Below are 24,253 nucleotides of genomic sequence, written 5' to 3' on the forward strand. Positions count from 1 at the left end.
AAGAAAGCTCTCTACCTAAAATGATAACTGACCAATTATTTTACATATATAATTATGTATCTGTACATTTATATGTATAAATTGCTATAAATGTAGATATAAAATAGATGTATGCATATCTGTGTAAGAAGTGGAATAGTATACATCAAATAATCATTTCTGCACACAGTTCCTTAGACAATGGGTTTGTGAGCACAGCTGTGCCATTGTGAGATTGTGCTGAACGAAGACTTAGTGCATCTTCATGGAGAGAGAGAACAAAAATCAGATGAAAAGTCAATGCAGGGCTGTTGTCACATGACACCCAGTGATTTGTGACAGAGTCACTTTCAGACGCCTGGGAACTGATTGCTTGCTCGTCCTTGCAGGCAGGGATGACGGAAGGTCACTGAGAATGAGGAGGAGAGAAAAACTTTTAAAAAAGAAAATTATTGACTCTGGTGACTCCAGTGACCCCTGGAGATGATAGAGTAGATTGAACAATGTGGTTGAGTACCTACAACAAACAGTTCAACACCGTAGCTTTGAAATTATGGTAGGGAATAATAGGTATGAAAGGGTTAATAGCTCGCTAAAATAGCGGAGAGGACATAAGGACATAAGCATTAGGAAAAGGAGTAGGCCATCTAGCCCCTCGAGCCTGCTCCGCCATTCAACATCATGGCTGATCTGGCCGTGGACTCAGCTCCACTTACCCGCCCGTTCCCTGTAACGCTTAATTCCCTTATCGGTTAAAAATCTATCTGTGACTTGAATACATTCAATGAGCTAGCCTCAACTGCTTCCTTGGGCAGAGAATTCCACAGATTCACAACCCTCTGGGAGAAGAAATTCCTTCTCAACTCGATTTTAAATTGGCTCCCCCGTATTTTGAGGCTGTGCCCCCGAGTTCTAGTCTCCCCGACCAGTGGAAACAACCTCTCTGCCTCTATCTTGTCTATCACTTTCATTATTTTAAATGTTTCTATAAGATTACCCCTCATCCTTCTGAACTCCAACGAGTAAAGACCCAGTCTACTCAATCTATCATCATAAGGTAACCCCCTCATCTCCGGAATCAGCCTAGTGAATCGTCTCTGTATCCCCTCCACAGCTAGTATATCCTTCCTTAAGTAAGGTGATCAAAACTCCACGCAGTACTCCAGGTGCGGCCTCACCAATACCCTATACAGTTGCAGAAGGACCTCCCTGCTTTTGTATTCCATCCCTCTCACAATGAAGGCTATTCCATTCGCCTTCCTGATTACCTGCTGCACCTGCAAACTAACTTTTTGGGATTCATGCACAAGGACCCCAGGTCCCTCTGCACCGCAGCATGTTGTAATTTCTCCCCATTCAAATAATATTCCCTTTTATTGTTTTTCTTTTCAAGGTGGATGACCTCACACTTTCCGACATTGTATTCCATCTGCCAAACCTTAGCCCACTCGCTTAACCTATCCAAATCTCTTTGCAGCCTCTGTGTCCTCTACACAACCCGCTTTCCCACTAATCTTTGTGTCATCTGCAAATTTTGTTACACTACACGCTGTCCCCTCTTCCAGGTCATCTATGTATATTGTAAACAGTTGTGGTCCCAGCACCGATCCCTGTGGCACACCACTAACCACCGATTTCCAACCCAAAGTGTCTGTACCTCTTTCCCACAGCATAATTTCAATGCCTTCACACGTTATAATACTAAGAATCATGCGACAATCTTCTGTAATTTTTCTGTTTCCTGATTGGCACCAAATGAACTTGCATTTTTTTTTAGTGGAAGTGAATTCACATAAGGAAAAATGATAATGAATAAAATAGAAAGTTGTGTTTGAGTGAAGAATAGTGCAGTCTGGCTGTTTGTGATATATTTGATGATTTATCATCAAAATTATTAACTGTGATTTGTTTTATTTCTTTGCTAGGAGATCCTGCTGCTGAAGAGTGGTCTCAGTGGAGTGTGTGCTCACTGACATGTGGCATGGGGTGGCAGGTGCGAACAAGATCTTGTGTAGCCTCCCCCTATGGGACTCTGTGCAGCGGTCCGCTAAGGGAAACACGGGTTTGCAATAATACAGCCACATGTCCAGGTATCTTTAGTTGTGTGGTTAAATCTTGCACCACAATATTGATTGATGTCCTTGCAGCTAACTAAACTGAATGATCAAAATCTGATCCGCTCAGAACAGATAAGACTAGAATTTGCTGTTGGGGATATTAGCGAAGCAATGCTTAATATGTTTGTATAGCGTTCCTCTGCTATTTTAAGACAAGTTAAAGTTTAAAGTTAATTTAAATTAACCCTCTTAAAATAAATGTATATTAACACCTTAATTAAAATAATGGACTGGGAATTGTCATATGTAAATATTATTTCTTCACTATTTTGCTGACAGTAACTTTTAGCCTAGAGCCACTGCTTGTATTAAAGGGGAACTCTATTAATGTAAAATGCATGGTTAATTTAGCTACAAATAGAAGGCCCTGTTCTAAATGTTGTACTGTAGTGCTGAGAAGGAACCCAGAATTTCTAACAATTCATTTCTTCATCACCATGTACATGCCATTGCCTCTTCTGTGTTGTGCTCTTTGGGAAAGGTGGGTTAAGTGTGGACAGCTTGTTCATTGTAGCTGTGCTGTATAACTATCTGCAGACATGGAGCAGATATTGAAAAGTTGGCTTAAACCCAATATCACCTACTTACTGCACAGAAAAAAATACAAAAGATATGCCAGCAGATTTTTTTATTTTAATGTTATCAGTTTTCAAATGATCCTTTTTCAATATGAGATCTTGTCCATAGTGCAGGGCACCACCAAAATTGAAAATAATGGGACAGAGAAAGAGTTAAATCAGGATATAGACAAGGTGATGCAAAGTTTGCATTATAATTATGATCACAGTGAAGACAGTGTGACTTAATATAATGTAATTTTTTGGATAAGGTTAATATGTCGCTGCGTACTGAGGAATGTGTTACACCTGGGACCCTTTTACTAGGAAAGCTGTTCTCAAAGCTCAGTAGGCCAGTAGATAGAAGGTAAAATAATTGCATCTTGTTTGAAACTGGATTCTGCACAACGCAACAGCACAGTAACTCAGAAGATGGGGCAGAGGCAACTACATGTGAATAATGATAAGATGAAAAGGCACATCTAGCTTGCTCCTCATTTAAATCCATATCAAGATTAAGCCAGATTTCCCTCCTGCATAAATGCTGAGCTTCACACCTGATCTATTGGCATTTATTATTATTTAACATTTGGCCCATTCCTAATCTTAAAGATCAATTTAATTATACAGCAAAATGTATCCTTTGAAAGTGAAGACTTAATACAATGTTAAGTTCCCCTTTAAAACAGCAGAAGATAATGTTAATGTCAAGCCTTCTGTGGCTGTTTGTGTTAGACAAGTATTTGTCAGTGTTATATGCAACAAAGAGAACTAATGTATGAGCAGTATTGGCATTTGCTATCAATGATCTACAAAATGTCCTTGGGTTATTTGTACAAAAAAAACTACAGGTTTATATCAGAGGAATAAAAGAGAAAGGTTAGTTCAGGTTCCAGGTACTTTACAATGGAAGTGTGTTTGATCTTGGACCTCCAACTAAGATGTAACAGCAAGAAACAAAGTATTTTGTTATTTTCCTCATTCTTTAGAGGCTTAATTTTTCTCTCGAAAAATGGAAGTAACGCACCAAATTGATTCACAACCCACTAACAAGGTCATGGGAACTCACAATTTTGAAACATGCACTTGCCAAGAATATGAGATAGATTTTGGACATGAAAAACTAACAGCCAATCATGAAACATTTGCAATAATGATTTTTCAATTCTTCACCATGAACCACTTAACTGGTATAAATGTCAAAGTTCATTAATGGAGTGCTCAATTTGTATGGGCAGTAGCTTAGAAGAATTGAGAAAAGAATGCACTTGAATTTGCTAAAAAAATAATGGCGTCTGAATGATACATGCTGTTGACAATGTGCAAATCGGCCAGCAACTTGGTGAAGAAGATACCCTGTAAATTGGAATTCGCCACAAGTTGCTGGCTGATTTTCACTGCTCTGCCGTTAGCTTTGCGAAAATGACATCTTGCACTTAACCTCCCCATTTGTTTCATGAAGTTGGTGCATTGGCACGTTAATTGCCTATTAAACTCGCCACAGAAAGTTAAGTCCAGTAATTATTAACATAAGCACACTTTTAACAACGCAATAATTATTAATGAAATGCAAATCAATCTCTCTGGCCCAGAAAGTGAACAATTAAAAGTGTAGAGTCTCATTCCTTTAGGTTGTGTCGCTTAATCCAGTCTTTCTTGCCCTTTCTTTATTTCTCTTTCCGTACCTGATTTGACATTGAATTCACCCACTCCAATTTTCAGTCCTCCTCTGTTTATTTCTCAATCCTTAAATCACATTGGTTACAGAGATACACTGTTTGTCTCAATGTTCACCAACATCCCAGAAGCCCTGTGCCCTCAACATCAGCTCACACTTCCAGCAACTTACTGGGCAAAATATTTTTGATTTGAAGGGTGCAGGAAAATGTCTTAACTAACCAGATATGCTGAAAAATGCCCTGCTACAGCAAATCTTGGGCCATAATTTTGCCAATCAGGGCCCTGCAGTAACCTCTATTATAAAGCAACCCAGTCAGCCTTTTGATGGGGGTGACAACTTCTAAGTATGCTAAACAGGCTCTAAACAAGGCAGTATGTTACTCATGATCGCAGATAATCAGGAGAACTAGTAAAGTCTGGAAAAAATATGGCTTAACACCACAAAGCTGAGGCATAATAATACTATATAGTAGCAGCACAAAATATATATATAGATATAAAGAAAATAATTAGTTAATATATCTAAAAAATGTTGTACTGACAGAGAATGTTGCAAGTAAGATGGTAGAGTTGAAAGTACTTGGGATACAGGTGCAGCGTCGAGAATACGGAGTTCCGTAATCTGGAATGTTCCGTAATCGGACCAATCGGTGGTAGGGTTGTCTGGAATCCGTAAAATGTTCCAGAATCCGGACCCGACGGCCCTGCCAACCTCGGGGCCCCGCCGCTGCCCGGACTTGGGCTTCGCCTTGCCTCACCGCCACTGTCCTTACCTTGGGGCCTCCTCGCTGGCCCGTCTGAACACCTCCTCGGCGGGGCCCGCCCAAATACTTCCTCGGCGGTGCCCCGGCCCGACAACATCCTCAGCGGGGACCCACCCAACAACATTCTCAGCGGGGACCCGCCCGACGGCAACCTCCTTGGCCGCGCCGGATGGCCCAAATAGCTCCTCGGCGGGAATGCCCCCACCCTTTGACGTTCTGGGCTTGGGGTATTTCCATATTACTGATGACAGAAAGAAAATCCAAAGTCCAGAAAAGCTCAGAATACAGATCGGCTTTGGTCCTGAGGGTTCTGAATTTTAGGCACTGCACCTGTACGCAAAAGACATTATATACGATGTGATGGGAAAGAGAATGTACTACAGGATGGAATTTTTTGGGGTCAAGGCAATTCCTACTGGCCTAATATTTAAAGGCAAAGCTCAGACATAAAGGGGAGTACAGCTTTGAGCACATGTTGAATCCTGTGATTTCAAAGATCTGCTGCTCTAATAGCAGTGTGGGTAATTTTAACTTTGGGCGATGATGAAAAGCGAGTGATAGAGTTAGCCACCTATTCTAGACCATGCCTGCTTTTCCATTCCATTTTAGACGAAGGAAGGAAGGGAAAATCAGGCAGAGTGTATAATTGGCGGCCAATTTAATACCGCCCATTTTATACCATCACCCATTGTTATAATTACCCCCAATAGTTCATTTATTCAGGAGAGAGTCTGGAAGGCATTGAGACTGAAGAATGGAACAGTGCACAGAACTTCTGGTATGTACCATTTAATTATATAATATGCTACAGTAACATAAATGATTGTGCATAAATGCTTAATAATACATTGGATGGCAATACAGTTTCCAAATGAATAAATGTGGTTATGTATTCATATTACCCCGTCTGCACTCTTCACAGAGCAAGGAGAGCCCAGTGGTTGACCAGCTGTACCCAAGAGCCTGAGCATCAACCATCACCACCTGCACTTAAAGCCATACAAGCACACTGACAGATGAACATAGTGATCTTGAGAAGGAATTGCAGGGTGAAGGATTGAATACTGCTGAGGAAACTAATTCTTAATGGGCCAGCTGTTGAATATCCAACAACTAGATATTCACTGCTATCTCACACTCGAGTGATATCATGGTGTAATGGTTGTCTGCATTGCCATTGGGCAAATTGAAACACCAATGGGATCTGTTGTGGAAACTTTAGTTATGCAGGAGATAGTCACAGTGAAGTATAAAGTCCCATGAATAACTCTCTGCTGCAGTAGAGGTTTTACGGTCAAAATTCTCAGATGCAATAGTGGCTGGTTTCATCTTGCAGCCAACCATGAAAGAGTGATTCTGAAACTTCGTAGGTTCCCACTATCCTGGAGAAGTCATTAGCAGGGCATACATTGAGTAGTATAGCAACAGCTGGTTAGCACTCATATCAGTGCAGTTCCATCAGTTGTCTGCACAAGTGACAGTAGATGCTGCCTCTGAAAACATGAGTTCAAAACAACTGCAGCAATGGCGACTCATTGAAATAGGGCAATGGATTGATTGCTGATACTGATGGGGGCGGCACCTGCAGCTCAGTGGTTGGCAATAAAAGACAGACAACCAGCATGGAGAAAATGCAGAAATAAAACAGCAAACATGTACAAAAGTACAGCACAATTTAATAAAATGAATATATACTATTAATATATCTTGTAATCTGTTATTCTTTCATCTTGTAGAAAAAAAAAGTGGCAGCTATCCAAGAGACAACCAAACAAAATTATAATTGCTGAAATGTCTCCAAAAGGTGTCTGGTGGTCCCAGTGGTATAAAAGTTGAGAGCAACATCAACTTTCACTGCTACATGACAGATGGCTGAGTGTTTCTGCAGGCCTTTGTGGACCAGGTGGTGCATGTCAGTCATAGTCTCCCTGGTGACATTGAACCTCCTCATGGTATGCTCCGTCACTATGCCCAGATAGGTATGTCTGCTGTAGGAGACCAACAGTTCAGCTTTGGGTTTTATGTCTCTTCTACCCACTATACTCCAGAGCTGCCTTTTTCTCCTGCTCCATTCAAACGTGCTAGCCAATAGCTGGCACCCCATACTCTCATGCAGAAAGCTTCTCAGCACTGTTTTCCTCTTGCTGTAGTGATACTTTCAAATCATACCTTTCAATAGCAGCAACTTGAATTTAGAAACATAGATGCAGGAGTATGCCATTTGGCCCTTCGAGCCTACACCACCATTCAATAAGATCATGGCTGATCATTCACCTCAGTACCCCTTTCCTGCTTTCTCTCCATAGCCCTTGATCCCTTTAACCGTCAGTGCCATATCTAACTCCTTCTTGAATATATCCAACGGACTGGCATCAACAACTCTGCGGTAGGGAATTCCACAAGTTACAACTCTGAGTGAACAGGTTTCTCCTCATCTCAGTCCTAAATGGCTTACCCCTTATCCTTAGACTATGTCCCCTGGTTCTGGACTTCCCCAACATCGGGAACATTCTTCCTGCATCTAACCTGTCCAGTCCTGTCAGAATTTTATATGTTTCTATGAGATCACCTCATCCTTCTGAACTCGTGAATACAGGCTCAGTCGATCCAGTCTCTCCTCATACGTCAGTTCTGCCATCCCGGGAATCAGTCTGGTGAACCTTCGCTGCACTTCAATAGTAAGAACGTCCTTCCTCAGATTAGGAGACCAAAACTGAACACAATATTCCAGGTGAGGCCTCACTAAGGCCCTGTACAACTGCAGTAAGACCTCCCTGCTCCTAAACTTAAATCCCCTAGCTATGAAGACCACCTGCTGTACCTGCATGCCAACTTTCAATGACTGATGTACCATGACACCCAGCTCTCGTTGCACCTCCCCTTTTCTTAATCTGCCACCATTCAGATAATATTCTGCCTTCGTGTTTTTGCCACCAAAGTGGATAACCTCACATTTATCCACATTATACTGCATCTGCCACGCATTTGCCCACTCATCTAACCTGTCAAAGTCACCCTGCAGCCTTTTAGCGTCCTCCTCACAGCTCACACCGCCACCCAGCTTAGTGTCATCTGCAAACTATATAGCACCTTAAATATAAAAAAAATCCCAAGGTGCTTCACAGAGGCTTAAGAAAAAATGTACACAGAGCCAAAGAAGGAGATACTAGGAGGGTGACCTGTAGCTTTATCAAACATGAGTTTTAAGATAAGCCTTAAAAGGAAGAAATTGATATACAAAGGGAATTCTAGAGCATGGCCTAGTCGGCTGAAGGCAGGGCTGCCAATAGCGGGGTGAATGGCAGAGGAATGCACAATGTCAGTCAAACGGAGAGTTACTCCGTATCTAACCTAGAGTAAAACACTCAAGCTTCCAGCTGTACAGGTTCATCATAAATTACCGAAAACAAGCAAAAGATTGCTCTTTTCATCACCTTTCACTAATGTATTACATTTTTGGAGGATTAGAATTTGTCAGATCTGTGGTAAGTACAGAGGAATTATTGGCCCTGAAATTCCGTTTTGTCCTTCCCGTGGGCGTTTGAGAGAAAAAATATGCACCTACCTTAAGCTGCTGCCCACGTTCGAATTTCCGATGTTGAGGCCTCTCCTGACTGCGAGTCGCAGTGCGTGCACGTCGGTACGTACACAGACCTGGAGCTGGAGTCACATGGCTCTGGGCAGCCAATCAGGTAAAAAATAATAAGAGTTCCGTAAGGTCCTAAACTCCTATTACATTGATTGAGAAACAGCCCCAAACACCCAAAACACTACCCCAAACCACTAATAAAAAAATAGAAAATTTACACTACATATTTAAAGTAAAGTTTAAAAATACATATTTGATTTTTTTTTTTAAGTTTTTTTAAATAAACTTACTGTTGAGGATGGTTTTTTAATGATATGTTTTCATAACTTTATTTTTATATGTTTGTGTGTTTTTTAAAACTCTTGCGCCTGTAAAAGTAGGCTATACGCCTGCTTTTTCAGGCACAAGATTTTTGAGGACATTTGAAACTTGACAGATCGGAAAAGCCAGTTTTCAGCATATGTGCATTAAAACCGGCTTTTCCGATGCCTTCCCGGGTCTGTACAAACTTCGTACGGGCCTGGGAACATCGGAATTTCAGGGTCATATATATTTTAATAACCATACATCAGTTTTTATTCATCTGATTTTTCAAACTTGGCAAAACACAGCCCTTAGGTTCCTCACAATACATACTGGCCCAGAAAATCCTGGTATGCCAACTGACTTCGACCATACATCGTGCGAGTCCACTGGTGCAATCCGTCAATTTGGTTAGAACCCAGCTTCACAAGTTCCTGGCCTTAAATTGGGGATTCCATGATGACCTTGTTGGAATGGAAGGTCTGCCTGCTCTGACAATGCCATCAACAATCAGCAGGGGTGGTGACTCCAGAAGGTCAGAGTCCTCAGTTTCGACCCGGCGTAGAGTCAGCAGAGGTAACCCACATCTCACCAGGCATATATCCTCAACTGCAGGCAGAATTGGGGCCCACCTGGGGATTAAAAAATATTTAAAATCAGCTCCTTACAAAGGGGGTCACGTGGGGTATCTTATATTCTGCCAGCCCCCCTCACCATGCTCCTCTTACAGCTTCACCATTGCAGTTTCTTGAGGGTTGCCCAAGATGTAACGGCAAAGTTCTGTTTCTGGTCTCGTTCCTGATCCTGCGAACTTCATTGGGATCAGAACTGTTGCTCATAGGTAGGAACACCAGAAACCGGCCACTGTGGATTTTTAGGACCTACATTTCCTGTTTAGATGCTGGGCAAACAATCTGTACCCAGGTTTCTGCGTTTGCTCCTTCTGAAGCATCGTTGGAAGGAGTGCCAATATAAATTTCCCTCAACTCTTCTCATTACAGCAAGACTTGAACCTGAAACAGACAGATATTCTAATGTCTGTAACAATGCAACCTATTTCATTTTGCTCTCGATCTCTCTTCAGCAGCATTGATTCACTGAGTTGGCCTGGTCCACAGTTCCTTTTTATCGTTCGCCCCATTACACACTCACCTGAGTCAGAGGTTGTGGGTTCAAGTCCCATACCAGAGACTAGAGCACATAAATCTAGGTTGACACTCCAGTGCAGTGCTGAGGGAGATCTGCACTCTTGGAGGTGCTGTCTTTCGGATGAGACATTAAACTACGGCTCTGTCTGCTCGGTCATGTGGACGTAAAAGATCCCATGGCACTATTTTGAAGAAGAGCAGGTGAGTTGATCTGTTCAATATTTATCTCTCAATCAACGTCACTAAAACAGATTATCTGGTCATTATCACATTGCTGTTTGCTTGCTTGTGCGCAAAGTGGCTCCTGCATTTCCTACATTACTACAGTGACTACACTCCAAAAAGTAATTAATTGGCTGTAAAGCACTTTGAAACGTCCGGTGGTTGTGAAAGGCGCTATATGAATCTAAGTCTTTTTTAATGAGGCGGTGTACCTCAGATTTCAGCAGCCACTTAAAGTAATGGCAGCAGGTCGGGATTTCCAATGCTCAGTTGTGAAAGGTACTATATAATGCAAGTCTTTTCTTTCTTTTAAAAAAAAACTTTTTTCCTTTTAGCTGTCAAGGATTCTAAGCTTCAACAACTCTTAAATACGAACGCCCCTCTGGATCCTTCTTCCCTTAATTTTTCTCTGACTCCATCCCTCCTTCCAATCTCAACCTTTGCAATGTTTTCACTATCCCCTCAGAACTTCCCCTCTGACCCTGAACAATCCATCCTCAGGAAAAGCCTCAGCTTCAATGAATTTTGAGCTTGGCACAATGCTGAGCTCTTCTTCCATCGTCTTCACCTCCTGGTCCACATTTGGCCAGAAGTCTTCCCAACGGGTCCCTTTCTCCCATCTTCACAATTCTCATTCCACCTGGACTCTTCCACAGAAAGTTGTTGAGGCCAATTCACTAAATATATTCAAAAAGGAGTTAGATGTAGTCCTTACTACTAGGGGGATCAAGGGGTATGGCGAGAAAGCAGGAATGGGGTACTGAAGTTGCATGTTCAGCCATGAACTCATTGAATGGCGGTGCAGGCTGGAAGGGCCGAATGGCCTACTCCTGCACCTATTTTCTATGTTTCTTCCCTCTGGCCTCTTACTCTCTCTAGATCTTTTCATTGGGAACTGCCAGCGTGACATCATCCGTCTCAACTTCTCTGCTCCCCTCACTCATTCACCTCCCACTGAACTTGCAGCACTCCTTGGGGCCAAAATTCAGGCTCTCAGTAAGACCCGCTACCGCCCGTTTGCGGTGGCCATGCGGCGGAATTCTGTGGCCGCTGTTTTGCCATTAACTGGCTCGGGAGGTTTTGCGGTGGTGTGGACCTCCGCCCAGATTGACGGAGTTTCGTGGCGTTATGGGGCTTGCGGCAGTGATGTCGTGATCAAAGTGCGCACCGCTGCCGCTCTGCCCCGAAACCATTTTCACCTTTAAAATGTCGGTCCTTTTACTGACAGTGCCCCCGCCCGTTTTTAGGGTCGGTGCACAGTGAGAGTGGCAGCTGGTGTACTGAGTTTTTTTTCTGAATCAAAATTTCATGGAGCTTTTTATTCACCATTTCCAAAATGGCAGGATTCTGAAAAGTTTTGCTGAGTGAAAAAAAAATTCCCGGTGTCTCGAGTCGTGGCCGGTGGGATTAATTCTCTGCTACACAGAGGGTCGTGCCTCCACCCATAATGGGTTCCATGTTGGCAGGGGTACGCCTGCTCCAGATTGTCAGAGGCAGGGAGGCACGCAGGAGGAGGTGTCGCCGTCACCAACGAGTCCTCAGGCAACAGATAAGGGAGGCAGCAGCCATGGCTGCCCAACATGTAGAAGGGCCTGCAGATGTCCACAGACATCAAAGGCCAGAGGCTGGAGAGCAGAGAGATGGCGTGAGGTACGCTGAACCACCTCACCAGATAGTGGGCGAGGAACCTTGACAGCAGCAGCCTGCAGAGGCTCCACAACAGGATGAGGAAGAGGATGCCCATGCAGCTGGCATGGAAGGAGCCGAGCACATACCTCTGCCAAGGAGACCCTACCATGCCACTGTCATCAGTTCTCCTTCCTGCAGCTCAGCAACGAGCAGTGTGTTTTATGCATGTTAACTGGGTTTCCCCCTGCCACTGGAGGGCGTGACTGTCGTAGTCCTAATGGTCACTGGCAGACACATGCAAGCCGTGTATATAATGTTGGCAGCCATGTTGAATCCTCACTGAGAATAAATAAACTGGAGTAAGGTCATGCCTGAACTAGCTCACCGTACTTCGCCTTATGGAGTTATTCGATACTTAACAATTGGCGATGAGTTAAAAATATGAACTTTCATGCAACCATGTCTGTTGGAATTTCGTGGATGGGGAAGACTGGGAGGATTTCACTGATCGTCTCGACCAGTACTTCGTAGCCAACAGATTGGAAGGAACCGATAATGCAATTAAGCGCAGGGCAGTTTTCCTCACCTTTTGTGGGTCAAAAATTTATGGCCTTATCAAGAGTCTACTCTCACCGACTCGACCAACGGATAAGACTTACGATGAATTGTGTACACTGGTTCGGAACCACTTTAAACCGAAGGAAAGCATCATTAAGGCGAGGTGCCGTTTCTATATGCACAATCGCTTCGAGGGCAAGGACGTGGCGGAATTTGTTGCCGACCTGAGACAAATTGGGTTGTGCAACTTGAGCTGCGTTGGAGGAAATGCTGCGGGACTTTTTCGTGTTTGGCATTGGCCACGAGGTCATCCTTCGAAAGCTGCTGGCTGCTGAATTTCTAGACCTGAGCAGCGCCATTACAATCGCCCAGGCATGCATGTCCAAGGACGAAAACTCGAAACATATCTTCCCAGCATTGAAACTCACCGGCAAGTACTGTGCATAAAAAAATATCATCGGCAGGCAGAGCTGCACATGGCAGGGCCTACTCATCTGCGTTCATACGACCTGTAACTGCTCAAAATCCGCCATCGGGGGTGAATCAAATCTCGCCTTGTTGGCATTGCGGGGGCTATCATCAGGCCCATCAATGCCGATTCAAGCAATATGTGTGCAAAGGCTGTGCAACAATGGGGCACCTTCAGCGAATGTGTCCGCAATCGAGCAAGCGTGTTACGACACACCACGTGGCTGAGGATGATCGATCCAGCGTGGATCAAGCGGCACAGGCAACTCAACCCAAGGTATAGGACGACGAAATGTATGGGGCACACTCTTACCAAAAGTCCTCCAATAATGCTGGAAGTTAAATTAAATGGGGTTCCAGTATCCATGGAATTGGACACGGGTGCGAGTCAGTCAATAATGAGCCAGGGGTCTTTCGAAAAGCTGTGGGACACTAAGGCAAAAAGACCCAAACTGAGCCCAATCAATGCGAAGCTGCATATCTACACCAAAGAGCTCATACCAGTCATTGGCAGCGCGGCAGTAAAGATATCGTACGATGGAGCTGTGCATGATTTATCGTTGTGGATCATTCCAGGCAATGGTCCAATGCTGTTCGATAGGAATTGGCTTGAGAAAATTAAATGGAACTGGAACAATATTAAAGCCTTATCATCAGTGGATGATGCTTCGTGTGCTCAAGTGCTGAGCAAGTTTCCCTCGTTGTTCGAAAGGCATCGGCAACTTCACGAGAGCCAAGGTGCAGATTCGCCTAGGCCCGGACGCAAGACCCGTCCATCACAAGGCTCGGGTGGTACGGTACATGATGAGAGAGAACGTTGAGATTGAACTGGACAGACTTCAACGGGAAGGAATCATATCACCAGTCGAGTTTAACAAATGGGCCAGTCCAATTGTCCCGATGTTGAAAAGTGATGGCACGGACAGGATCTGCGGCGACTACAAGGTAACGATCAACTGAGTCTCGATACAGGATCAGTACCCGTTACCCAAACCTGACGACCTGTTTGCAACGCTAGCGGGTGGGGGGGGGGGCGGGGGAGGGAGAGAGTCGTTCACCAAATTGGACCGGACGTCCCGCTTACATGACAGGAGCTGGTTGAATCTTCAAAAAAAAAACTGACATGCGTCAACACGCACAAAGGACTGTTTATATACCACAGATGCACTTTTGGAATTCGCTTGGTGGCAGTCATATTTCAGAGAAACATGGAAAGTTTGCTGCAGTCCGTCCCGAAAACCGTCTTGTTCCAAGATGACATCCTGATCACCGGTCACGACGCCACCGAACACCTGCACAACCTGGAAGAGGTTCTACATTGTCTGGACAGAGTGGAACTCAGGCTAAAATGCTCCAAGTGCGTTTTCATGGCACCAGAAGTCGAATTCCTGGGGAGAAAGATTGCAGCAGATGGCATTAGGCCTACGGACTTAAAAACAGAAGCCATCAAGAATGCACCCAAACCCCAGAATGTGACAGAACTGCATTCATTCCTGGGTCTTCTCAACTATTTTGGTAACTTTCTACCTAGTTTGAGCACATTGCTAGAGCCCTTGCACATGTTGGGTAACGACTGGGTTTGGGGCAAATCTCAAGACAGAGCCTTTGAGAAGGCCAGGAACCTGCTATGTTCCAATAAATTACTTGTACAATATGACTCATGTATCTCATTACTGTATATAATGTATCTTACCATGCTATACATAACTAAATGGATATGACCTGCAACAAGCATACCTTACCACCAGGGGTGCACTTGCAGGAGACACTCCATACCGGTCCCACTGTGGTATATAAAGGGAGGTCTCAGGCAAGTGCAGCACTGGAGAGCTGAAATTAAAGGTGCAGGTCCTGAGTGACCTTGACTTCAGCATGTGTCTCATGTAAGTCAGTACATTAGAGTCAGGACTTAACAGTGGCGATGAGTTACGGGATCACAGAATCCACAGAATGGCTACCAACAGCTCAGATGAGAAATACAATGCTGGAGACAATTGGGATGACTTTATAGAAAGACTCCAGCAAAGCTTTGTACCAAAGGCTGGCTGGGCGACGATAATGCAGACAAGAGAAGAGCCCATCTCTTGACCAGCTATGGCTCGAAAACACACACTTTAATGAAAGACCTGCTGGCACCTGAGAAACCAGCAAGCACGTCATTTGAGGAGTTGAGCACACTGGTGAGAGACCGCCTGAAGCCAGAGAGCAGCCTACACATGGCCAGACACAGGTTCTACAACTACAGACGCTGTGTGGGCCAAAGCATACCCGACTTCGTGGCAGAACTTCGGAGGCTGGCTAGTTCATGTGAGTTCTCCGATGAACTAAGGAGAAAAGTACTGAGAGACTTTTTTTATTAAAGGAATAGGCCACGCAGGCATATTCCGAAAGCTTATAGAGACTAAGAACTTGACTCTAGAGGCAGCAGCACTGGTCGCACAGACGTTCTTGGCAGGTGAAGAAGAAACGAGGTTGAGCAATACTTCGGGTACGTCAACCAACGAGGCATCGGAACAATGGGTTCACATTGTGAAACAAACTGCTACCACCACACACAAAGTCAGGAGAGCATGCCTTCAACAGCAGACAGTGGCGCCAGAAGCCATCAAAATAAAGGGCCACATGAACGGCCGATCACACCTCATCAACCCACAATGCGAGCAATCAACAGATTGAGAGAAGCTCAAGGGAGATCAGCCAGATGCAGCTCATCCTTCGAAAACAATGGAAACGGTCGGTGTTGGAGATGTGGGGGAAGGCACTCAACCAGGGCGTGTCGATTTCAGCATGCCGTTTGCAGAAACTGGACATCTGGCTCGGCTGTATACGAATTGGAAGGGTCGGAAAGCGGACCTGAAGACGGTTGGAATGGTGCACGGGACGCCGAGGTACAGCGGGTTAACACGATCAATGTCCACTGTTCTTACACCAAGACGCCTCCAATTATGAGGAGGGTTCTACTCAACGGGATACCCGTCAACATGGAACTGGACACAGGGGCCAGTCAATCCCTCATAAGCGTTCAACAATTTGAACAGCTGTGGCTGCACAAAAGCAACAGACCAAAACTCAAAGATCAAGACCAAACTAAGGACCTATACTAAAGAAATCGTCCCAGTCCTTGGCAGCGCCATGCTCTCAGTCACACAAAAAAAAAGATGGTGCACCGACTTTCCCTGTGGATTGTCCCCGGGGATCTCCCAGCCCTGTTGGGGAGAAGCTGGCTAGCAGAACTTAATTGGAAATGGGATGATGTTCACGCCATGTCATCAGAGGAACGGACCTCCTGCTCAACAGTTCTAAGCCATTTGGGACCCCGGCCAGAGTTTAGCACAAATACTTTGTCCCCTATCTCATTCCGTTCTGAACATCTTTCAGCCAGGTGTGGGCACCTTCAAAGGGGCTAAAGTTAGAATCTACATCACACAGAATGCCAGACCGGTCCATCACAAGGCTAGAGCTGTGCCTTGTGATGAGGGAAAAGATTGAAAACGAACTGGACCGGCTTCTGCGGGAAGGCATCATTTCTCCCGTGGAATTCAGCGACTGGGCAAGCCCCATCATCCCCGTCATGAAGCCTGATGGATCCGTGCAAATCTGTGGGGATTACGGGCCCAAGTTTCCACACGATAAAAAACGGGCGCCCCTCCGAGCTGGGCGCCCATTTTTCACGCCTAAAACAAGAATCGCGATTCTGGAACGTTCTGCAGCTCCTTGTCTGCCTGGCGCGGCGCCCAGGGGGGTTGAGCCTACACTCGCACCGATTTTGTAAGTGGGAGGGGGCAGGTACTATTTAAATTAGTTTTTTTCCTGCCGGCAACGCTGCGCGTGCGCGTTGGAGCGTTCGCGCATGCTCAGTGTGAAAAAAAACATTGGCACTCGGCCATTTTTGTAGTTCTTTGTAGCGGTTTAATTTTTGAACATTTTTTTAATAAAAGCACATTGCCATCAGCACTTGCAGCCTTCTCACTGTCTCCTTCCCCCCCGCGGGAAGAACGAGTGCCTCCTACCCCCCCCGCGGGAAGAATGGGCGCCTCCTCTCCCCCCCCCCCCGCAGGAAAGAACGGGCGCCTCCCCCCACCCCCACGGGTAAGAACAGGTGCCTCCTCTCCCCTCCCCCCCGCGGGCAGAACGGGCGCCTCCCCCCCCCCCCCCCCCCGCGGGAAAGAACGGGTGCCTCCTCTCCCCTCTCCCCCGCCCCCCCGCGCGGGAAAGAACGGGCGCCTCCCCCCCCCACGCGGGAAAAAAACGGGCGCCTCAGGCTGACTGCAGAATTCTCCGTGCCTGAAGCACTTTCACACAGGTAGGAAGATGGTTTATTGAATCTTTTCTTTGCTTATAAATGTTTATTCAGGTTGGATTTATTTGTATAATTTGTAGAAATATAAATAAGGATTTATTGTAGAATTTAATGAGTTCCCTTCCCCCCCCCCCCAACCTCGTTCTGGACGCCTAATTTGTAACCTGCGCCTGATTTTTTAATGTGTAGAACAGGTTTTTTCAGTTCAACAAAAATCTTCACTTGCTCCATTCTACTTTAGTTTGGAGTACGTTTTCACTGTGGAAACTTTGAAATCAGGAGTCAAGGGCCGGACACGCCCCCTTTTGAAGAAAAAATTCTGTTCCAAAGTAGAACTGTTCTACCTGACTAGAACTGCAGAAAAAAAAATGTGGAGAATTGCGATTTCTAAGATAGTCCGTTCTTGACCAGTTGCTCCTAAAAATCAGGCTCAAATCATGTAGAAACTTAGGCCCTACAAGTCTACCATAAACAGAGTCTCCCTACAGGACCAATACCCGCTGCCCAGAGTGGAGGACCTATTTGCCACATTGGTTGGAGGAAAACTTCGAAACTTGACCTCACATCTAGCGTATATGATGCAAGAACTGACCGAAGAGTCTAAGCTACTCACCACCATCAACACACATCGAGGCCTTTTTGTGTACAATCGATGCCCATTCGGCATCAGGTCGGCAGCTGCTATATTCCAGCGCAACATGGAAAGTCTGCTCAAGTCCATCCCAGGGACGGTTGTGTTTCAAGATGACATACTCATCACGGGCAGGGACACCGACTCTCATCTCTGCAATCTTGAGGAAGTACTAAGTCGATTGGATCGGGTAGGCCTAAGAGTTAAGAAATCCAAGTGTCTGTTTCTCGCGCCTGAGGTTGAATTTTTGGGCAGAAGGATTGCCGCTGATGGAATCCACCCAACCGAATCCAAAATCGAAGCGATTCGCCTGGCACCCAGGCCCCAGAATGTCTCGGAACTGCGTGCCTTTCTTGGGCTACTCAATTACTTTGGGAACTTTATGCAGAACTTGAGCACGCTGCTGGAGCCTCTCCACGTGCTATTCAGAAAGGGGTGCGATTGGTTTTGTGGGGACGCCCAAGAACGTGCCTTCAATAAGGCATGCAACCTTCTATGTTCCAACAGTGTTTTAGCTTTTTTGACCCAGGTAAAAAGCTAGTCCTTACGTGTGATGCGTAAACGTACGGGGTCGGGTGCATTTTACAGCACGTCAATGATGCGGGTAAATTGCAGCCCGTTGCTTATGCCTCCAGGTCACTTTCGCGGGCGGAGCACGGGTACGGTATGATTGAGAAGGAGGCGCTCGCGTGCGTGTACAGTGTCAAAAAGATGCACCAATACCTTTTCGGGGCCAAGTTTGCGTTAGAAACCCCACAAACCCCCCTCACGTCCCTACTATCTGAGTGCAAGTCAATAAACGCCTCGGCGCGCATTCAGCGGTGGGCACTCATGCTGGCGGCTTACGACTACACGATAAGGCACAGACCAGGCACAGACAACTGTGCCGACGCGCTTAGCAGGCTACCCCTGGTGACCACAGAAGCGTCCAACGAAGAGGACTGTGAGATGGTCATGGCAATCAATGCCTTTGAATCCACAGGTTCGCCCATGACGGCTCGCCAAATCAGAGCCTGGATAACCCTACATTATCTCTAGTTAAAAAATGCATTTTAACCGGTGACTGGGCAGAGGCTCACGTGCCTGCCCAGAGGAGGTCAAACCCTTCCATAGGCGCATGCATGAACTCTCATTACAGGCAGACTGCCTGATGTGGGGCAGCCGAGGGGCTATGCCCTTACGAGGCAGAGAGGCATTTGTCCGGGAGCTCCACCGCGAGAACCTGGGGATCGTCCTTATGAAGGCCACAACCAGATCTCATGTCTGGTGGCCTGACATTGACACGGACTTGGAGCTCTGCGTCCGTCGGTGCACCATTTGTGCCCAACTCCGTAATGCCCCCAGGGAGGCCCCCCTAAGCCCCTGGTCCTGGCCCATCAAACCATGGTCGCGGGTGCATGTAGACTATGCGGGCGCATTCATGGGCAAAATGTTTCTTGTAGTCGTTGATGCATTTTCAAAATGGATCGAGTGCACCATTTTAAACTCAAGCACCACCTCCATCACTGTGGAGAGCCTTAGAACCATGTTTGCATCGCACGGCATTCCTGACATGTTGGTCACTGATAATGGTCCGTGCTTCACCAGCGCAGAATTTCATGATTTTATAGTTGACCACGGTATAAATCACGTTAAGACGGCACCTTTCAAGCCGGCCTCCAATGGCCAGGCGGAGCGAGCAATGCAGATCATTAAACAAGGCATGCTCAGAATCCAAGGTCCCACTCTGCAGAGCCGCCTGTCGCGACTGCAGCTGGCATACAGATCTCGTCCGCATTCGTTGACTGGGGTTCCCCCTGCGCAACTATTGATGGAACGAACCTTAAAGACCAGGCTCTCGTTAATCCTCCCATTCATGCATGAAATTGTTGAGGCTAAGTGTCAAAAGCTAACTGAGTACCATGACCGAAATTCGAGGGGGAGGTGGAATGAGTTAGGGCACAAAGTGTTTGTGCTAAACTATGGCCGGGGTCCCAAATGACTTGCAGGGACAGTAACAGACAAAGAGGGAAACAGGCTACCAGTTGTACAAATGGACAATGGCCAAACCTGCCGGAGGCATGTCGACCAAGTAAAAAGTAGATTCGCTGATAACACTGAAGAACCAGAGGCAGACTACAATGTGGAACTCACACCACACCTGGTGGACAGACAGGTGGAACAACCTGAGGAAAGGGTAATCTCAACAGACAGCCCAGGCGAGATACCAGCCATCACACCGAACGAAAAACAGGCACCAAGGCAAGCAACTGAACCACAACTAAGACGCTCCACGCGAGAGCGCAGACCGCCTGAATCTATAAAAGCAAGACGACCTTGGGGGAGGGTGATGTCATGTAGCTCACATTACTGTATCTTACCATAGAAACATAGAAAATAGGTGCAGGAGTAGGCCATTCGGCCCTTCTAGCCTGCACCGCCATTCAATGAGTTCATGGCTGAACATGCAACTTCAGTACCCCATTCCTGCTTTCTCGCCATACCCCTTGATCCCCCGAGTAGCAAGGACTTCATCTAACTCCTTTTTGAATATATTTAGTGAATTGGCCTCAACAACTTTCTGTGGTAGAGAATTCCACAGGTTCACCACTCTCTGGGTGAAGAAGTTCCTCCTCATCTCGGTCCTAAATGGCTTACCCCATATCCTTAGACTGTGTCCCCTGGTTCTGGACTTCCAACATTGGGAACATTCTTCCTGCATCTAACCTGTCTAACCCCGTCAGAATTTTTAACGTTTCTATGAGGTCCCCTCTCATTCTTCTGAACTCCAGTGAATACAAGCCCAGTTGATCCAGTCTTTCTTGACAGGTCAGTCCCACCATCCCGGGAATCAGTCTGGTGAACCTTCACTGCACTCCCTCAATAGCAAGAATGTCCTTCCTCAGGTTAGGAGACCAAAACTGTACACAATACTCCAGGTGTGGCCTCACCAAGGCCCTGTACAACTGTAGCAACACCTCCCTGCCCCTGTACTCAAATCCCCTCACTATGAAGGCCAACATGCCATTTGCTTTCTTAACCGCCTGCTGTACCTGCATGCCAACCTTCAATGACTGATGTACCATGACACCCAGGTCTTTTTGCACCTCCCCTTTTCCTAATCTGTCACCATTCAGATAATAGTCTGTCTCTGTTTTTACCACCAAAGTGGATAACCTCACATTTATCCACATTATACTTCATCTGCCATGCATTTGCCCACTCACCTAACCTATCCAAGTCGCTCTGCAGCCTCATAGCATCCTCCTCGCAGCTCACACTGCCACCCAACTTCGTGTCATCTGCAAATTTGGAGATACTACATTTAATCCCCTTGTCTAAATCATTAATGTACAGTGTAAACAGCTGGGGCCCCAGCACAGAACCTTGCAGTACCCAACTAGTCACTGCCTGCCATTCTGAAAAGTCCACATTTACTCCTACTCTTTGCTTCCTGTCTGACAACCAGTTCTCAATCCATGTCAGCACACTACCCCCAATCCCATGTGCTTTAACTTTGCACATTAATCTTTTGTGTGAGACCTTGTCGAAAGCCTTCTGAAAGTCCAAATGTACCATATCAACTGGTTCTCCCTTGTCCACTCTACTGGAAACATCCTCAAAAAATTCCAGAAGATTTGTCAAGCATGATTTCCCTTTCACAAATCCATGCTGACTTGGACCGTTCATGTCACCTCTTTCCAAATGCACTGCTATGACATCCTTAATAATTGATTCCATCATTTTACCCACTACCGATGTCAGGCTGACCAGTCTATAATTCCCTGTTTTCTCTCCCTCCTTTTTAAAAAAAGTGGGGTTACATTGGCTACCCTCCACTCCATAGGAACTGATCCAGTGTCAATGGAATGTTGGAAAATGACTCAATGCATCCACTATTTCCAAGGCCACCTCCTTAAGTACTCTGGGATGCAGTCCATCAGGCCCTGGGGATTTATCGGCCTTCAATCCCATCAATTTTCCCAACACAATTTCCTGACTAATAAGGATTTCCCTCAGTTCCTCCTCCTTACTAGACCCTCCGACCCCTTTTATATCCATGCTATACATGACTGTAACTGGTTATGACCTGTAACAATAAGCATATCTTACCACTAGGGGTGCACTTGCAGGAGACACTCCATACCTGTCCCACTGTGGTATATAAAGGGAGGTCTCAGGCAAGTGCAGCACTGGAGAGCTGAAATTAAAGGTGCAGGTCCTGAGTGACCTTGACTTCAGCATGTGTCTCGTGTAAGTCGGTACATTAGAGTCAGGACTTAACACCATGTAAGCGGTTAGTACTGGCCTGCGACGCCTCATCATATGGGGTTGGTTGTGTTCTCCAGCAAACCAATGTATCAGTTGCATACACGTTCATAAGTCTGTCTAAGGCTGAAAGAGCCTATAGTATGGTAGAGAAAGAGTCTTTAGCATGCATATATAGGGTTAGGAAAATGCACCAATACCTGTTTGGACTTTGGTTTCAGCTTGAAACAGACTAGAAGTTGCTCATTTCATTGTTTTCTGAGAGCAAAGGTATAAACACCAATGCCTCATCCCGCATCCAAAGATGGGCACTGACATCCGCTTATGATTATGTCATCCGCCACAGACCAGGCACTGAAAACTGTGTTGATGTGCTTAGCTGGCGACCATTGCCCACAACCGGGGTGGAAATGCCGCAGCCCACAGACTTGCTGCTGGTCATGGATGTCTTCGAGAGCAAGGGGTCATCTGTCATGACTTGTCAAATTAGGACAAGGACCAACCAAGATCCTGTACTGCCAAGCGTAAAAAAGTGTGTCCTAAATGGAAATTGGTCTGCCATTCCCAGGGAAATGCAGGATGAAATTAAGCCTTATAGCTGCCGCAGAGATGAATTATCTATTCAGTCTGATTGTCTGTTATGGGGTAATCGTGTTATGCCAAAAAAAGGTAGCGAAACTTTTGTGCGAGATTTACACAGTACCCACCCAGGCATTGTCATGATGAAGGCCATTGCCCGGCATTGACTCGGACTTGGAATCACGTGTGCATCAGTGCAACACTTGCATGCAACTGAGTTATGGACTTGTGGAGGCTCCGCTGAGTCTGTGGTCATGGCCATCCAAACCGTGGTCAAGGATCCACAGAGTTTGCCGGCCCTTTTCTCAGCAAAATGTTTTTAGTGGTAGTGGACGCTTACTCCAAATGGATTGAATGCATAATCATGTCATCCAGCACGTCCACAGCCACTATTGAAAACCTCCGGACCATGTTCGCCACCCATAGTCTGCCCGACGTCCTGGTCAGCGACAACGGACCGTGTTTTACCAGTTCGGAGTTCCATGAGTTTATGACCCGTAATGGCATCAAGCATGTCAGGTCTGCTCCTTTCAAACCCGCGTCTAACGGACAAGTGGAGCGGGCTGTCCAACCATTAAGTAGAGCCTAAAATGCGTGACTCACGGCTCCCTACAGACCCGCATGTCCCACATTCTGCTCAGTTACTGGACGAGACCCCACTCGCTCACCGGGTTCCCTCCTGTCGAGCTGTTAATGAAGGGAAGCCTCAAAACCAGGCTCTCCTTGTTCACCCGGATCTCGATCATCATGTCGAAACCAGAAGGCAATGGCAACAATGGTACCATAATCGCGCAGCCATATCACGTGATATTGCTGTTCATGACCCTGTGTTTGTCCTGAATTACGGTCATGGTCCAAAGTGGGTTGCTGGCACGGTTTTGACCAAGGAGGAGAACCGGGTGTTTGTAGTCAAACTGTTAAATGGCCAAATGTGCAAGAGGCACATCGACCAAACCAAACTGCGATTCACAGACAACCCAGAACAAATTGAAGAGGACATCATCGACGAACCAACATACATCCAATCATCAGTTGACTCTTGTGTTGTTCACGAAGATGAACCTACCATCCCCAACAGTCCTGTCAGACCGACTGCTCCACAGTGCAGCAATGGTCCTACTAACTCACCCAAGCTTGGGTTCGAACTGAGAAGATCAACCAGGGAGCGGAAGGCCCCGGACCGTCTCAACTTGTAAATACAATCTGTACCAAGGTCTTTGGGCGGAATTGTTATGTATGTTAACTGGGTTTTACCTGCCACCGGAGGGCGCGACTGTCGGAGTCCTAATGGTCACTGGCAGACACGTGCAAGCCATGTATATAATGTTGGCAGCCATGTTGAATCCTCACTTTGAGAATAAATAAACTGGAATAAGGTCATGCCTGAACTAGCTCACCGTACTTAGCCTTGTGGAGTTATTCGATACTTAACAGTGTGCAGAGGCTGAGATTCACGAAGGACATCTTGACCAAGCTCTGCA

At 46.0% G+C, this 24,253-nt stretch overlaps 1 protein-coding gene across 5 annotated transcripts in view; it reads left to right on the plus strand.

Annotated features, from left to right (window-relative positions):
• Nucleotides 1–24,253, plus strand: part of LOC139279927 (adhesion G protein-coupled receptor B2-like) — a 1,236,268-nt gene that overhangs the window by 535,467 nt on the left and 676,548 nt on the right. For all 5 annotated transcript variants that reach the window (XM_070899255.1, XM_070899259.1, XM_070899256.1 and 2 more), the window contains one exon: nt 1,905–2,069. In XM_070899255.1, the coding sequence (XP_070755356.1) occupies nt 1,905–2,069 (165 nt within the window). The remainder of the gene's footprint in view (nt 1–1,904; nt 2,070–24,253) is intronic.

This window comes from Pristiophorus japonicus, chromosome 14 (assembly GCF_044704955.1).
Source record: "Pristiophorus japonicus isolate sPriJap1 chromosome 14, sPriJap1.hap1, whole genome shotgun sequence".
Taxonomy (NCBI): Eukaryota; Metazoa; Chordata; class Chondrichthyes; family Pristiophoridae; genus Pristiophorus; species Pristiophorus japonicus.